Genomic DNA, 18,602 nt, shown 5'->3' with positions numbered 1-18,602 from the left:
CCCCAATGCATTCTGAGTAGAGGCGTATCCACTGAAAATGCATCCGCCTGCCAGCGTTCAGCCTCCGCTCCGCTCAGTGAGCGGACACCTGAACGCTGCTTGCAGCGTTCGGGTTTCCGCCTGGCCGTGCGGAGGCGAGCGGATCCGTCCACACTTACAATGTAAGTCAAAGGGGACGGATCCGCTTGAAGATGACACAATATGGCTCAATCTTCAAGCGGATCCGTTCCCCATTGACTTTCAATGTAAAGTCTGAACGGATCCGCTCAGACAACTTTCACACTTAGAAAATTTTCTAAGTTTTAATGCAGACGCATCAGTTCTGAACGGATGCGAACGTCTGCATTATCGGAGCGGATCCGTCTGATGAAACATCAGACGGATCCGCTCCGAACGCTAGTGTGAAAGTAGCCTTACACTACTGCAGATGATAAAAGCTCCACAAAAGGTGCGTTATTCCGGCTCTCTCCAGCCCCTACCTGGTGCCGTCAGCAGGTCCACATGGGGAGACTGCTGAAGGACTCCCTTTAAGACAACTTCCAGGGTTATCATGCTAGTCAATTCAGTACATGCATGTAAATAACATTTTAATAACTTTGCCAACTAAGCAGCTAAAGCATTGAAGTTACAAATGACAAGGTTTCTGAAGGTGACGTGCTCTATTACTTTGTCACACAAGCTGTACACTGAATTGGCACAATGATTGACACATCAATTCCTCTGGAACTGTGGGGGTGTTCTTTTCAGGCAGGAGTTACGTCAGAGGTTTTTGTCCCTTTTGTTAGCAATACTAGTGTATGCTATACTTGTCATCAAAGAACAGGCAGTCGAGAAGAAACCGGGCAAGAGAGTATGAGACTACTCACTTAAACTCCTCCTTTTCTTCCTTCTCTTCCTCTTCCCTTCGGTCCTCTTCTTTTTTCTCATTTTTTTCAGATTTCTCCTCTTCTATCTTTTCAGGTTCCTTTTCTTCTTGGGAAGGACGTGCAAGCTGTTGCTATAGGACAAGAAAGCAAACAGCATATGTAATACTACGTTTCTTTAGGATGAGCAACACGATAGGCAAGTAATACAACTATGAGCCCTTATAGAGGGACAGGTACTGTAGTCTAATCATCTGGCCCAGATGAAGACATGTAATGTCGGGTGTCTGCAGCTAAGGTGCGCAGTAGATGAGAATTTTTTAGGTTGAGTGGAAGTGGCCTTTGAACAAACCAGCCTGTGGAGATACACGAGTGGTTTCCATTAACAGTATTTACAAAATGGCTCTGCAACCTCCAGCACTCCAGCTCTTGGGAAACTACAACTCCCAGCATGCACACTTTCTCAGCTGTAGAAGGAAGTCCCATAGAAGTGAACGGAGAATGCTGAGAGTTGTAGTTTCACAACTGCTGGAGTGCCCAGGGTTGCTGACCCCTGACCTAGTGCAATGATCTGCCACCAGATGCTCAGGGGACCCATGTTCAGCTCTTTGACCTGCTGGGAGGTGGATCCCAAGTTTTAGGCCTCAGATGCTATTGTGCACCAGCGGCACAAGACATGGGCTAGCATTAATAGAACTTAGCACCAGAGGCAAAACTAGATCATTACCCGTTAGAGCAGCGGTTCTCAACCTGGGGGTCGTTCGGCCCTTTCCGGGGGGGTCGCCTGAGGCTTCCTATTGTGGGTCGCCCGCACAACGGCAGCGGCCCCTTATCCTCGCGCACAGGAAGTGATGTCCTAACACTGCCTGTGCTTGAAGGAGCCTGACGTCTGGACGGGTAAGTCGGGCCGCCTGTCTGCTGAGGTCCGAGTTTTTTCGTTAATGACACCGCCGCTGAGCACCACTGCCACCAATGATTTAATTGAGCCTGGCTAATTTTATTTTAATTATTTGGCTGAGCAAGGCTTAATTTATTTGGGGGGACATGAAGCACCGCTGATTTATTTATTTCGGGGACCCTGAGCACTTCAGATTTATTTATTTGGGGGAGGGGGGGGGGGGGGGACCTGAAGCACCGCTGATTTATTTATTTGGGGGACCCTGAGCACTTCTGATTTATTTATTTGGGGGACCCTGAGCACCATTGATTTATTTAATTGGGGGAAACCTGATGCACCACTGATTTATTTATTTGGGGGTACCCTGAGCCCCGCTGATTTATTTATTTGGGGGACCCTGAGCACTTCTGATTTATTTATTTGGGGGGGACTTGAAGCACCACTGATTTATTTATTTGAGGGGTACCCTGAGCACCACTGATTATTTTTTTTTTTTTTTGGGGGTGGGGGTATTTGTTGTTTATTATTTATTTTAAAGTTATTTATTTGGTTTACAAATATTTTGTATTTATGCTAAAGTTCTGTGGTTATGAATGAATACTTGTGTATTTGAATTAACATTTGGTGTATTGGTGTCTGTGCGTATTTTTGGTGGGTCATCATAACAGTAGCAAAATTAGTTATGACGTAGCAAGGAAAAAAATGTAATGGTTGGGGGTCACCACAACATGAGAAACTGTATTAAGGGGTCACGGCTTTAGAAAGGTTGAGAACCACTGCGTTAGAGGGTTTCCTATAATATCCCCTACCCACAGGACACGTCAATTGTTTACAAGGGATCCAACCGTGAGAACAGGGGTCCCTTGTCCACCCTTTGAATGGAGCGGCGATAATGCATATGCACTACTGCACAATTCTAAGTCTATGGGCCGGGTGCTGGATTCTGCGATCTCTGGCAGTCCAATAGACATTGAATGGAGCAGAAGTGTGCATGTGTGGCCACCGCTGTATTTGGACATAACCAGTCTTGTTGGAAAGTGGATCCGTACCTACAAAAGGCCTAGAGAAAGAAAGAAACATCCCTTATCAGACAGATGTTTCTCTACTTACCAGCAGATGGCAGCAGGAAACTACTTCTAAATATTTGGTCATATCCACATTTCATCATGCAATAACCACAGTGGCAGATATAAAAACTGTGAAGGAGACTATCTGACCATTGCACAAACACCTACACATAGATTTGAGAATGTCTACTGAAACTGGGCTGTTTAGCAGTAAACTAAAATGAGCTAGCGACCCATTCAAACATAACAATGCAGCTCCATGGCAGACAACCCCCACTCTATGACGGCTTCTCCAACAACACCACTACTCCCTGGGAGTGAAATGTGATCCTCATAGAAAGTGTGTGCTGACGCAAAACATGGCTGCACAAGAAAAGAGGTCAATAAATACAATCCACCTACAGGATGAAATAAATGGGCAGCTTTCTAAGGCCGCGTTCACATCTCCGTCAAGATGTTCTGGCTGCCTGATCTGGCACAAATGAAGGCTGGCGGCCAGACCAAAAAACACTGCATGCAATGGTTTCTGTCCGGCCAAAACCCATTATAGTCAATATAGATCCGGCAGTGATCTGTTGAAGCCAGCAATACTGGATCCGGTGAGCTCCAGCAGGCTGTTTCAGCAGAGAACCGGAGATGTGAACGGGGCGTAAAAGGAACAAGTACATCGCAAGTAACCATAAGGACATTTACAAACAGCCAGCAAAACAATCACATTAGGACAAACCTTGCCTTGCTACGTACTGCATCATCAGCAACCAATCAGATCTAGTCCAAGTCACATCCTATTGTCTGAATAAGGGTGACCCGTCCAATCTGAACATAAGAATCCAGTCCTGAGAGGGTTAAACCCCTCCAATGTGATACATCATGCTGTTATCCTGTCTGGAGTGCTAATCTATAAATAAAGTCATACGCAAGGTATGAAACGCACTACAGCGCTCAACATCTGTGACCTCCTTCAATACGGTGACACCTGCTTCCACCGACAATTCTGACAGCTGCTGAGCGTAAGCCATCAGACCATGCCGGTAAAAACATGCACCGCCTTATCCTTCGCTTCTACAAACCGGAATTAGAAACGCTCCGTCCTGAAACCGCCCTGCATAATTCCAGCCGTAAAGCCCCCGAGCTGCACATACCTGTACGTTCATCGGCTCCTGCACAATCTTCCGCCGTCACCTTTGCGGAAAGTTGATATTTGGCCTCGAATGAATCTCAGAAGGAGGACATTCAGTAGGGGGCACGACAGCCGAGGAGGCATCACTCTACGCTGTACAAAAGTTGCCTGACCCGGCAGCATGTTTATTCCAGGAAATGGTGTCATCCTGCCACTTAAGCTGCCTACAGAAGAGTTGACCATCTCACATGCAAGCTGCTAATCTCACAAGGGTTACTCAAGGTAATCCTGACTGTAGTCAGCTTGATTGGCTACAACAGCGGCAGCGAGAGTTTCCGTTCAGTCAGATCGCAGCGCCCTGCCACCTGCTACACACACAAAAATTATATATAATATATATAATTATTTTTTTTAGATGAGTTTACGCCGTGCTACAGACCCCACAGCCAGTCTCTGAGGCAGAGAAAGCTTATTTCTAATCCCTTCTATTACACGGCTTTCCTGAATTCACAGAATCCATCTGATGCTAAACCCTATTACTTGCTCATTGTCTTTGCCTCCTGCCTGACGGGGGATGGCCAAGCACATGTCGGGGTGATCGAGCAAAGCCCGTTCGGTCATATCCAATTTATTTGTTGGAACAGAGAGCCACGTTAAGTACACACTGCTCTGGAGGACTGCCCAAACCCTCATCTAAATGTGTTGTGTAATGTTTCACTTTCCCTGCCGGCAAAACAAGCAATGTGCTTACCCCAGCAACAGCAGCTGATCACAGGGGGCCCGGCAGAAGGGCCCCAACAAGCAGCTAGTCTGCAGTTTCTAACAGGGCTGTTCAACCTCAGAAATCACAGGAAAAGGGTTTCCTGAGTCCCCTTCACGAAGGGAGAGGTAGTGTGCAAGTGTGACTACGGCTCCATTCACTTCCATGAGATAGACTCAGCAGTCCCATAAACAGTGAATGGAGCTCTGGTCACGCATGCACATTGCCGCTCCGTTCAAACAAGGTACTCGTGGACACCCATTTTCACGTTCGCTTGGTAGTCGCAGATGTCGGACCCCCAGTCGTCATATTTTTATCACCTAATCTGCTCGGAGGTCTACAAATTTATAGAAAACTTGTCATCTGGCTTTATGAAAAGGATTCAGTGTAAGGCCCTATTCTCAAGTCAGTCTCTCTAAGTACAGTACACAGATCCATTGAGTTCAATGGGTACACATCAACGGCAGTCAGTAGTACAAAAGGCAGGCACAACTTTGGGCCGTTTTCCATGCAAAACGTGTTCAATGGTCTATGGGTCCATGAAATTTAGGGACAGCAAATAGATGCAATATGTGTTCAGTCTAATTTTCACAGACCATTGCTAGGAGATTCTCAGGATGGAAATCTCAGCCTATCAGTGTATGTATGTATAATATATATATAAAGAAGGACGTATATATATGTGTGTATGTATGTTCCACGATCACTCAAAAACGCAACCATAGATTTCAACGAAACTTGGTACACACATCCCTTGCTACCTGGAAAGAAATCTTGTGGGGGTCTCAGCTCTCTAGGACGTACAGTTCCTGAGATAATCCCAAAAAATGACCTGCGCCGTCCATTTTAGTATTAGGCGCAGGCGCAGTGAGTGAAAGGGAGTCTCATGCCGATTCACCGTATTAACCTAATAACAGACTTATGTCCACGGTAACTGTGCTTACCGTATGTTGCTTGCTGTCATCGTTCTGCCGAAAAACACTTTTAATCCATATGCAAATTAGGCTGTGAAGGTGCCCAGGGCCCTGGGTCATTTTCATACGAATCCACTCCCCCTCCGCCACATATGCCCGCCCTTGGTCTCTGCTCTAACCTCCCTCCTCCCGTCCGTAATCCCGAGCATGCGCCGATGACCGCGATATCGGCGCGTGCGCATTGAATGACCACAGTCTGGCCGAGGCATCACAGTTTACCGAGCGAATGTGCCGGCCCAACTTACGTTCTTGCCGTGATCACAGCGCATCACGGCAAGAACGTAAGTTAGGCCGTTGTAACGCCGCCCCTGGGCACCTTCACAGCCTAATTTGCATATGGATTAAAAGTGTTTTTCGGCAGAACGGTGACAGCAAGCAACATACGGTACACACAGTTTTAATAGGGGGGATGCCGTGGACATAAGTCTGTTATTAGGTTAATACGGTGAATCGGCGTGAAAGACTCCCTTGAAGGACGGCAGCAGGTGAGCGTCCTTCACTCACTGCGTCTGCGCCTAATACTAAAATGGACAGCGAAGGCGCGGGATTTGCAGGGCACGGAGGAGACAGAGGATGTCAATCACCTTTACAAGGGCGTGCCAAACGGTGAGAGGACGGAGCCTCTAGGTGCTGCAGCAACGCCCCACTAGAACCTAGAGGCTCATTTGCATATAATAAAAGTCATTATTTAGCACGAACGGCGGCAGGCAGGGAGATATGTCATACAATTATGTTCTGCTGACATTAGCACATCGCTAATGTCAGCCAGCTACATAACGATTTTTCCGATGACAGAACCCCTTTAAGGAGGCGGGCCCCTGATGAGGTCACTGTCAAGGGAGTGGGGTGCTGTGAAACTCACTGTTAAAGGGGCGGGATGCTGTGAAGGTCAAAGTTAAGGGGATGGGCTGCTGTGGAGGTCCCATTTTAAAGTGGTGGGGCACTGTGTGTGTGTGTGTGTGGGGGGGGGGGGGGGCGGTGTTAAGGGGTGGGGTGCTGTAGAGGTCACTGTTATGGGGGATACTGTCGCTATAACGACACACACAAACATTAAATGAAATAGATGAAATATACCCGTGCAAAGCCGGGTCCTTCTGCTAGTATATATAATGGCAAAAGGAGGACAAAAAGCTGACACAAAAGAGAAGCAATACAGACACATGATCGTAACCTAACTTGTATTTAAATAATTTACATTTCTGCTCATTTCGAGCTTTGGAGTCAGAAAACCTGTGACCATGAAATGCAGGGCAATCTGCAGGCAGCGTGTTATAGAGCAGGAAGAGCCGAGCAGATGGATATGAAATTTGGTGGGAAAATACATTTCTCTGTACTTTCTGAACCTAAGAACACAACTATCAGTGATGGACAGTTAGAAAGATGATTTTTAAATGTAAAAATTTTCAAAACGTTTTATTCAATCTTTTCAAACGATATAAATCTGCTCAGCTCCTCCTGCTCTATAATATGCTGCTGGCAGATTACACCGCATTTCATGGTGAAAAGCCCTCTTTAAGGAGACGTTCCTATTCAGTAGTGGACAGCTATTTCGATATGCACAGGGAAGGCTGTCAATCACTGAGTGGGACCTTCTACATGATGCCAAAGGACAGAATGAGCAGGAATTTAAATGAATAAAAATACAAGCTTTATTGAATGTTTTTCCACAAACTACAGTATACATCAATCTGCTCAGCATCTCCAGCTCTGTAACATTCTTCCTGCAGACCAAAGACCATGTTCAATGTGACAGGTTCCCTTTCAATATTTAATGTGTCTTTGGGTACACATACAATAAGAACAAGAATATACACACAAGGCCAGGTTGTTGGCTCTAAAGAGTCATAATTTCAGGTGTGATAACGGGTATGACCATTTACTTACAGTAAGGACATACATCGCTATCCAATATTAATCCATAGTTAACCGCATTAGCCAACTAATAACTCAGCGTACAGACAAGACGGAGGCTGGAGACCATAGGTCTGCTTCCATGATAATACCCAGGATGGTATATAATAAAAACATACCTGGTTTCGGCCTCTCCTCTTGCCGTAATTTCTTCGTACAAGAGATTTAAAGTGTTCATTTTTCTTGGTTAAATAATAATATAGCACACAATCTGCAATGTTCTGTAAATAGGAGAGGGGGACAGAAAGTTAGATTATTTGTCCAATTATCCATGTAATATTACAACATTGTTTGTGGTCGACAAATTAAAATGGCATTTTACTTGTGCATAACAGGGGTGAAATAACCTTGTGCATGCTGTATGCCTACTTCAAAGACTGTCAAAATGTTGTTAAACTGATTGTTTAGTACAGGGGTGCGCAACCTGCGGCCCTCCAGCTGTTTCAAAACTACAACTCCCAGCATGCCCTAATAGCTGTAGGCTATCCTGGTTTAGTATGTGTGCATGAGAGCTTTAAAACTCCATTCAGATATACTGTATACATTACATCAGGGGTGCTGGACACCTTCTGGTCTGATTGCACCACTCAAGAAGACATATAGGCAAGAGGACATGAGGCAGACCTTAGCACGTTAACCGTATAGACCATAAATGTCTGAAAGGTGGGTGCTCCACTTCCTTCTGGGACCTACTGCACCCTTGTCCTTGTCTTAAAGGGGTAGCTCCATCTTCACCCCCGCAGCCCCCCTGACTTGAGCATCGGAGCCGTTCATACTCCGATGCTCTCCTTTGCCCTGCACTAAATGGCGCAGGGCATAGGCATTTTTAGGCATTCCGGTGACATACTGGGGCTCTCCATTGGGGCTGCCAGGAAGCCCAGTGACGTCACCGGCACTGATGGGCGGGCTTTAGCGCTGTTCTAGCCAGTAAAACGGCTAGGGCAGCGCTAAAGCCCGCCCATCAGAGCTGGTGACATCACCGAACACACTGCCGGGCGGAAGCTTCCGCCCGGCAGTGTGTTAGGATAAACAAAAGAGCCAGTGCCCAGCGCGATCTAGCGCAGGGCAAGGGAGCGCATCGGCACATGAGATGCTCCGATGCTGCCTGGGTGAAAATAAGGGTATGTCCGGGTCCAGCACTGAACCCGGACAACCCCTTTAAGACTGTGTACCCATTGCCCTACATGTACTTGGTGTAGTTAATGGAGGTAACACTAGATCCTGCAGTTATCATACACAACAAAGCAGATTACTCTGGATGTTTATACATCTTGCTAAGAGTACTTTCACACTAGCGTTTTTCTTTTCCGGCGCTGAGTTCCGTCCTAGGGGCTCAAATCCGTAAAAGAACTGATCAGTTTTATCCTAATGCATTCTGAATGGAGAGTAATCCGTTCAGGATGCATCAGGATGTCTTCAGTTCAGTCTTTTTGACTGATCAGGCTTTTCAGAAAACCGTAGCATGTTGTATTTTTACCTCCGGCCAAAAATACTGAACACTTTGACTGAATGCCGGATCCGGTCTATTTCCCATTGACTTGCACTAACGCCGGATCCGGCGCCGTGTGTTCAGTCAAACCGGATCCGGCTTTTGCATGGTAAACCCGAAAAATGTGGAAAAAAAAAGTTAAAGTCCATAAATGGCGGATCTGTTTTTTCGAATGCATTTTTTCATTGTGATCAGAATCCTGATCGGGATTCAAATGTAATCCGTTTTCACACGTTTTTAAGGATCCGGCGGGCAGTTCCGGTGTCGGAATTGAACGCCGGATTTAAACAACGCTAGTGTGAAAGTAGCCTTAGTTGAAACAAAAAAAAAAAAATAACAAAGAAGTATCATGGATGCATGTACCACTGAGTAGAGAATGCAAAAATACTGTCTGCCGGAAACACACTGAACTGGAACTGTGTTGTAGTTCTCTGCGCAGCAGAGGAGGATGTAGTGCTGGTTTACTTGATATAGATCAATAGGGGTCCCATAGGTTGAACAATCACAAAGTAACAAAGCATATTCCATGAACATGAAGTCACTTATTTATCACAGTGACAAAAGGAAAGTATAAACCACAAAGAAAAAGTGCAAAGCACATAACTCCAGTTAGTGACAGGAATACTTGCAGCACTGGTGTATGGAGCTGTGCAGTGCTGGCGCAGGAGATCCCGTGAACAGCTGATCAGTGAAGATGCGGGTAGGAGGCAGGTGATCTGATGCGCTGCTGTGCATCATTAGGGGTATATTATCAGTACCATACTGGTTTGCCACAGGTAAAACCAGTGACTGTCACTTCCTGAGACTAAATGTTGACCTTTCACCTGTGGTAAATGGTAATATGCTTTTCCGTTAATATATTGGGGTATTTCTCTATGGCTTTTAGGAGGTGCATAACAATTGTGCTTACATTCTTAAAGGAGTTGTCTCGTCACAGACAATGGGGGCATATCACTAAAATATGCCCCCATTGTCTTATAGGTGCGTGTCCCAACACTGGGATCTGCACCCAATTCGGGAACGGAGCTCCACAAAGTGGTGGCTGGAGGACTCCGGTCCTGCCACCACCAAGCCGGCTCCCCATAGAAGTGAATGGGAGTGCACCGTGCATGATCGGCCACCGCTCCCATTCACTGCTAAGGGCCCAACAGAAATAGCTGAGACAGCGCTCGTCTATTTTCGGCGGCCCCATAGAAAACGAATGGAAGACGGCTGCGTAGGCGCAGTGCGCCCTCCAGCACTTTCGGGGCTCCGTTCTCGATATAGGTGCGGATCCTAGCGGTGGGACCCGCACCTATAAGACAATGGGGGCATATCCTAGCAATATGCCCCCATTATCTGTGATGAGACAACCCCTTTAAGCAAATGCTTTGCAAGATGGTGGATTCAGAAGTAGAGCACAAATAGCATTTCTGATCTCTGCACAGGCCCTTCTGTTTGGGGCATATACACATTTTTATTGCAGCAGGGTTACCATACCTTTCTTTCCAGACAAGAAGCAATAAGGCCAAAGTTTTTAGGATGTTGTACAAATCTACCAAAACACAAACATGAGAAACGTAAGAAGCCAGTAATATACCCCTATATGTTACATTTTAGACAAAAAATACCCAGACTGCCACCACTACACAACTATAACAAAACCAAACGGCAAACCATACAATGATAAAAAGGCTTCCAGACCCAGTAACAGTGGCATTGTGGGATGCTATGCAGTCATAACCAAGACAGCACTTCGTCATTAAGAGGCACAAATAACAAAATACAGACAGGAGAAATGTAACAGATTAGGGCACAATGACATGTGAATGCTGTAAATGTGATGCTCTAAGATCACTTGGCACAAATAGTCAGCTGTAATGAACATGGACTAGGTAGATATAGAAAATATATGATATGATATATATGTACTACCTTTTGGTGCAGATTCTGAAATCTAATAAGCAGGAAAATTGAAATAAACCCCCTTCTTCCCCAAAGTAGGTAACTTCACTTTTGATAGAATTGCAGTTTAAACAGTAACCTATTCTGCAATACAATTTTTTTTACTGGTTTTGTATTCATGGTTTGCTCTACTCATGGCGTTTTAGGCAATCCGTTAGAAAGTCTTCTCAGGACAAGATTTAAGCAGGACATACATGCAACTTTACAAGTCAATAAAAATGAAAATCAATCTATGGATACAGCCACAAAGGGCTTCGTTTCAGCAGCAGAGTATCCGCTGTGTATTTAGTTGGATCTGGCCACAAAATATGCATGTCACACGAGGATTTGCTATGGATTTCACTCCGTGCATTGCAAAAAAGTCTGTGGCTGAAATCCGCAGCATAAATCAATATCCGTACAGCAGGTTAACTTCAGCTGCAGATGTTTTCTACAGCATTAAACGAGTTGTCCGGTTTCCCATATTGATGGCCTATCCTCAGGATCGGTGGGCGTGCAACTTCAAATACCCACGTCGATTATCTGTTTGAAGAGACCACCTCTTGACTGTTTACCTGCCTGTTGTCGATATTGCAACAGCGAGCAGAGTAATTACAGCTCCTCTGTCCCATTCACTTGAATAGGAGGGAGCAGATGTAGTTACAATCCCGTCCCATTCACTTCAATGGGACGGGGGAGCTGTAATTAACACCTCCTCTCACATCTGCAATGTTGACAGCAATCAGGTAAACAGTGATAAGAAAGCAGTGCTCTTATGAGCACTACGGTCTCTTCAAATAGCTGGGAGGGGAGAGGTTTGAAGGGGCCGGACCCTCAGTGATCTAATATTGATGACCTATCCTGAGGATGCTTATTAAAACACCTGCAGTGAAAATTCACCTGTATGGATGTTAAAGGGGTTATCCCACCCTTCTCTTTTCCATGCCGTGGCTGCTCTCTCATGCTCGCTAAACTGCTCAGTCAGGGGGCGTTTAGATTTCTTGTGAGTGACAGCAGGTTCAGCGGTCTGCTGATCTACAGATTCCGCCTACTTGCCTGGTGTGCGCGCTCCCGTGTGAGCAGGAAATCATTTGCGCAGGAGAACTAACAAGTGCGCAGGCGCATAGTGTTCAAACCCCCCCCCCCCTTCCCCCAAAAAAGGACGAACAACAGGAATTCAACGCGCATGCGCGAAAATGCGCAAGCCCGAGAGTCAGGTCGGGCTGCGTAGAAAAAAAAAGAAGAGGATAGCGCGGCAAATGCTCCGATGTCGCTGGGGTGGCCGTAACCAATAACAACCGGCTGTAAACAATGCTAAAAAAGAATGTCAAATATATAAGAAGGGAGGACGAAATCGGTAATCACTTCTAATGGGTAAGTTGATACTTGTGTCAAAAACTACACAATTAAGCAGACCTCAAAAGATGGGATAAGGAGACTTTTGTATTACTTACCAGTAAAGTCTCTTTCTCGCTCTTCCTTGGGGGACACAGGAAACCATGGGTATAGCTCTGCTCCCTAGGAGGCGTGACACTAAGCGAAAGCTGTAAGCCCCTCCTCCATCAGCTATACCCTTCAGCCTGGAGAAGAGACTGCCAGTTGCGTGTCCAAGTAGTGAAAGATAACCACCAACCGGAAAAAGAACTGTCGAGCCCCAACGGGGGCAACCAAGCCGGAACCACAACTGTAACCCAATGAAGGGCGGGTGCTGTGTCCCCCAAGGAAGAGCGAGAAAGAGACTTTACTGGTAAGTAATACAAAAGTCTCCTTTTCTCGCCCATATTCCTTGGGGGACACAGGAAACCATGGGACGTTCCAGAGCAGTCCCAGAAGGGAGGGACCAGAACAAACTCAACCAACGCCAGAGGCATCAATCAACTGCCGCCTGCAACACCAGACGGCCTAAAGCAGCGTCAGCCGACGCATGAGTATGCACCCTGTAGAACTTGGTGAAGGTGTGCAAGGAGGACCAAGTGGCCGCCTTGCAAATCTGCTCCGAAGAAGCCCGATTTCTCTGAGCCCAGGAAGCCCCGACCGCTCTAGTGGAGTGAGCGGTAACACCAAGGGGAGGAACCCTGCCCTTGGCGAGATAAGCCTCAGTAACAGCCATCTTGACAAAACGAGCGATAGCAAGTTTGGATGCCGCCATCCCTCTGCGCGACCCTTCCGGGACCACAAAGAGCGAGTCAGTATGCCTGAAAGATCTGGTTACTTCCAGGTAAATCTTGAGCGCCCTGACAACGTCCAGGCGATGAAGCTTCCTCTCCCGCGGATGGGAAGGGGAAGGACACAAAGAGGGGAGAACGATGTCCTCGTTCAGATGAAAGGCGGAGACCACCTTAGGAAGGAAGGAAGGGACCGGACGAAGAACCACCTTGTCCTGGTGGAACACTAGGAAAGGTTCCAGACAGGAGAGTGCAGCCAATTCGGACACCCTCCGAAGAGAGGTGATGGCTACAAGGAAAATAACCTTGCAGGACAGAAGTCGCAAGGAAACCGTCCGCAGAGGCTCGAAAGGAGAAGCCTGGAGCGCTGAGAGAACCAGGTTCAGGTCCCAGGGCGGTACCGGAGGGCGATACGGGGGAACCGCGTGAGCCACGCCCTGAAGGAAGGTCTTGACAGGACCAAGGGGGGCCAGTGGGCGCTGAAACAAAATGGACAGCGCAGATACCTGACCCTTCAAAGAACTAAGGCCTAGACCTTGGGCCAGTCCGCTCTGCAGGAAGGACAAAACGGTGGGGAGAGAAAAGCGGAGCGGAGGAATCCCCAGATCGGTACAGAACCCCAAAAAAGTCCTCCAGGTCCTATAATAGATCCTAGAAGAGGACGGCTTACGGGCGCGGATCATGGTGCGGACGACATCCGCAGAAAAACCCCTACGTGTCAGGACGGTGGTCTCAACAACCACGCCGTCAAACGTAGGGACCCTAAACGCGGGTGGAAGATCGGTCCCTGAGAGAGAAGATCTTCCCTGGCGGGCAGTGGCCAGGGCGCGTCTGCCAGGAGCAGCATGAGGTCGGCATACCAAGACCGGCGGGGCCAGTCCGGAGCGACCAGAATCACCGAGACGCCTTCCGCCGCGATCTTCCGAAGGACCTTGGGCAGGAGAGGGATGGGAGGGAATATGTATGGGCGCGCGAAGCCTCGCCAAGGAAGAACGAGGGCGTCGGCTCCGCAAGCTCCCGGATCCCTGGCCCTGGACAGATAGGCGGGGACCTTGTGATTGAATTTTGAGGCCATGAGGTCCACGTCCGGAATGCCCCAACGAAGGCAAATGGCCTCGAATACCTCCGGGTGAAGAGACCACTCGCCGGGGTCGACGGTGGTGCGACTGAGGAAGTCCGCCGCCCAATTGTCCACCCCTGGAATAAAAATTGCAGATAGGGCCGGAACGTGGGCTTCCGCCCAACGGAGAATGCTGGTGACCTCCCGCATCGCTGCAGCGCTGCGAGTGCCCCCCTGGTGGTTTATGTACGCCACGGCCGTGGCGTTGTCTGATTGTACACGAACTGGATGACCCTTCAGCAGATGAGTCCAGTGTCGTAGAGACAGAAGGGCCGCTCTCAGTTCCAGGACATTGATCGAGAGTTTGGACTCCGATGGAGACCAAATGCCCTGGACGGATCGGGGAGGAAACACGCCTCCCCAGCCTGAGAGACTGGCATCGGTTGTAACCACCAACCAGTTGAGTGGCAGAAAGGACCTGCCCAGAAGAGGGGACTGTAACCACCAGCGGAGAGATGACCGCACCGGAGGCGACAGATGGAAGGGATGATCCAGAGACTGCGGCGATTTGTCCCAGGAGGAGAGGATCGCCCGTTGGAGAGGGCGGGAGTGAAACTGCGCAAATGGGATCGCCTCGAAGCAGGCAACCATCTGCCCCAATACCCGCATGCAGAAGCGGAAGGACGGTCGACGGTGGAGAAGGAGACCCCGAACCGCCCCACGGAGGATCAGACGTTTTTCCGAGGGAAGACGTACCTCCGCCGTTCCCGTGTCTAAAAGCATTCCCAGGAAGACGAGTTGTCTGGAGGGGGGAAGGGAGGACTTGGGGAAGTTGATGACCCAACCAAACCTCGCCAGAGTCTCTAGAGTGAGATCCACGCTGGCAACCGCTTGAGAAAGGGACGGAGCCTTGATGAGGATATCGTCCAAGTACGGTAGCAGAAAAACACCCCTGGAACGGAGTAAGGCTAAAACCGGGGCCAGGACCTTGGTGAACACCCGGGGGGCTGTTGCCAGTCCAAAGGGAAGGGCGACAAATTGGAAGTGGAGATCCCCCACGGCGAATCGAAGGAAGCGATGGTGACACTGGGCTACCGGAACATGGAGGTAGGCATCCTGTATATCGATGGAAGACATGAAATCTCCCTGCTCCAGGGAAGCCACCGCGGAGCGGAGGGACTCCATCCGAAACCGTCGAAGGAGGAGAAAACGGTTGAGCTTTTTGAGGTCCAAAATGGGCCGCACCGAACCTCCCTTTTTGGGAACTACAAAGAGGTTCGAGTAGAACCCTTGGAATCTTTCCTCTAGAGGAACGGGGGTAATCACCCCCCTGTCCAGTAAAGCTTGAACGGCCGCGGAGAACGCGGCCGCGTCTTTCGGGTCTCGCGTGGGGCGGGAGCGAAAGAACCGATCCGGAGGGAAGGATGCAAATTCGATTTTGTATCCGGAGGACACAATTTCGAGGGCCCAGGCGTCGGAGACGTGAGCCATCCAGACGTCCTTGAAAAGGAGGAGCCGGCCCCCCACCCGGGTGGGTGGGGGCGCGCCTTCAGGCAGAGGACTGTTTTGCTGCGGGTGTGCGGGCAGCCTGCGGCTTGCGCCAGGAGGGCTGCGCCCGAAAAAACGGCTTCCTACGCTTGTCCTGGGGAGGAGCCGAAGCGGCAGCTGAGGTGGGAGCCCCAGAGGCCCTGCGGGAGGACCGAAAACGAGACGCACCAGGGCGTCCGCGGGGGGCGCCCCTGGCTTGGGGTTGAGGAAGATGGGTGCTTTTACCACCCGTGGCCTCTGAAATAAGTTCGTCTAAGCGGACCCCGAAAAGGCGGGAACCCGCAAACGGTAGCCCCGCCAAGGAACGTTTGGAGGCAGCGTCCGCTTTCCAGACCTTCAGCCAGAGCTCCCTCCTGACGGCAACTGCCAGGGCGGAGGAGCGCGCAATAAGGGCTCCCGCATCAAGGGAGGCCTCACAGACAAAATTCCCGGCCCGAATAATAAGCTGGGCCAAGGAACGTAGGTCCTGGATGGGGATGTCCGAGTCCAACTCCTGTTCCAGCTGCGTACCCCAAGCAGAGATTGCTTTCCCTGCCCAAGCAGAGGCAAAAACCGGTCTGAGGGCAGAACCGGAGGCAGCAAAAATGCCCTTGGACAGGGTCTCCATGCGACGGTCCTCCGCTGACTGAAGAGAGGACCCGTCGGGAACAGGGATGGCCGTGTTCTTTGACAGCCGGGCCACAGGGGGGTCTACCTTGGGTGGGGAAGACCAGGTGGCCACGACATCGGCTGGAAAAGGATAGCAAATGTCCAGCTTCTTTGGGTTGACAAAACGGGCGTCCGGGCGAGCCCAAGCCTTAGACACCACGGAGGAGAAATCAGAGTGGATTGGAAAGACTTTTGAGGCCTGCCTGGGTCTGATAAAGGAGACGCTAGCTGCGTCCGAGCTAGGGGGGTCTCCTGCACCTTAAAGGTGTCACGTATATCAGAGATGAGTTGAGCCATCGCTGAGGCTAGCTTGGACGGCAGGGCCGAGTCCATTTCCAAATCTGAAGCCGCCAATTCACCTTCAGAGAGCGAATCCTTTGGAGAGGAGAGGCTCGTCTGGGTGCGCACGCGTGGCGGGGAGAGGGAGGCATCCGAGGAGGAGGCTCGCTCTACTCTAATACGCTTCTGAGAGTGCCTAGCTCGGGAGGGGTCACTAGGAGAGGATGAACCCGCTGCAGCGGCAGAAGCAGTGGACCCGGAGGGCGCGACAGTCAGAGTGGCGTCCTGCGGGGTAGGTGGCCTGTCTATTAGGCGGCCCACGACATGAGTGAGGCTTTCCACGGCCTGGGACAGGGATCTAGCCCAGTCAGGCGGGTCAGAGGAAGCAGGGAGCGACACAGCGGGCGACTGAGGCTGCGGTGGAGCTCGGCATGCAGTACAGTGCGGATCAGACTGCCCCCGGGGAAAGGGTTCCCTACAAGCGGTACAGGCATGGTACCATGGCTTGGCGGCTGCAGAAGGGTCTGACATGGTGGAAAGATGTTGCACTTTAAAGCAACAGTACTGTGGCACGGAGGGGGTTAAACAGTCCTACCAGACCCGATGATACAAGCGGCAGCTGTAAGGGGAACAGACTGAGAGGCTGTGGAGGAGAGGCAGCAGCACGGAGCTGAAAGGCTTCAGGATCGCACGGCAGAGAGATGAACCCGGAAGTAGCGGAGCGCAGCAGCACGGAGCTGAATGTGTAAGGAAGCTCCGCCCCCCCTCTGCCGCGCTGAAGCCGAAGCAGAGCCGCGCGCGCGCGGCAAAATGATTTTAACCCCCAAGGATGTTGAAGTGCCGGCCATGACATGGCGCCGTTCATGCCAGGAGAACGGCTCCCACCGCGCCTAGATGTAGCAGACGGCTTGCAAGTCTGCAGCCGTCCCCTGTAAGGCAGCGTTCTAGGACTTGCCCAGATAGACTGCCCTCCAACTATGCCCGGTAACGTCCCGATATGCGTGGGGGGGGGGGGGGGGGGGGGGGGGGGGGGCGGGGGGGGGTTTGCAGTGGCCATGTTGGTAGCAGCGGTGGGAGGGAGAAGGGGAGGCTGGAGCAGCCACTCTCACCATACGCTGTCTTCGCCCTCAGTCCATCCAGCGGGGTCGCCCCTTCAGCTCCTGGCACCGCGGTGGCAGGAAGCCGGGGGAGGGACTTGGCGTGCGGGCGACCCTGAGCTGGCGGGATGCAGGGGAGCGAGGCTGCCCTGGTCCACCTTGTCTTCTGTGGGGGAGGCGGCAGTGCGGAATTACCGGCACTGGCGCAACTCAACCCCGGGAGAAACAGAGGGGTCTAATGCGCCTCTGTTGTCCCTGTAGGTAGAAAAAAACCGAGTTAAAAACAACAAATACGTAAAAAATAAAAATCATAGGATAACAACCCTGCATAAGCAGGGGGTGTCTTGCCTCCTTGGACACTAAGCAAAAACTGGCAGTCTCTTCTCCAGGCTGAAGGGTATAGCTGATGGAGGAGGGGCTTACAGCTTTCGCTTAGTGTCACGCCTCCTAGGGAGCAGAGCTATACCCATGGTTTCCTGTGTCCCCCAAGGAATATGGGCGAGAAAACACCTTTAATTTTTTTTGCAATGCACAGGGTCAAATCAACAGGAACCCCTTTAAAATAAGATTTTGTAAAATCTCATCCATTCTGCAACAATAACTCAGAGGACACATAGGGAGGATTTTTTTGTAGCAGACACTCCACTGACGTTCCGCTGCAAATTCGGAAAGTGTAACATTTGGATTTGTTGCAGAATTTGGTGCATTTCAAAGGGTGAAATCCGCAACATAAATGGAGATGCTGCTGATTTAGGTCAATTTCGACGGTACTGTTATACACTACGGATATTCCACAGTGG

The 18,602-nt window shown here is 49.8% G+C and overlaps 1 protein-coding gene across 9 annotated transcripts in view; it reads right to left on the bottom strand.

Moving 5' to 3' along the window:
• NCOR1 (nuclear receptor corepressor 1) overlaps positions 1-18,602 on the bottom strand; it is a 206,427-nt gene that overhangs the window by 81,008 nt on the left and 106,817 nt on the right. For all 9 annotated transcript variants that reach the window (XM_040423363.1, XM_040423371.1, XM_040423365.1 and 6 more), the window contains 3 exons: positions 10,562-10,616; positions 7,713-7,814; positions 867-997 (listed from right to left, as the gene is read on the bottom strand). In XM_040423363.1, the coding sequence (XP_040279297.1) occupies positions 867-997; positions 7,713-7,814; positions 10,562-10,616 (288 nt within the window). The remainder of the gene's footprint in view (positions 1-866; positions 998-7,712; positions 7,815-10,561; positions 10,617-18,602) is intronic.

The sequence above is a fragment of the Bufo bufo genome, chromosome 3 (genome assembly GCF_905171765.1).
Source record: "Bufo bufo chromosome 3, aBufBuf1.1, whole genome shotgun sequence".
NCBI lineage: Eukaryota > Metazoa > Chordata > Amphibia > Anura > Bufonidae > Bufo > Bufo bufo.
The sequence above is the reverse complement of the archived record's forward strand: the minus strand, read 5'-3'. Positions and strand labels throughout refer to the sequence as shown.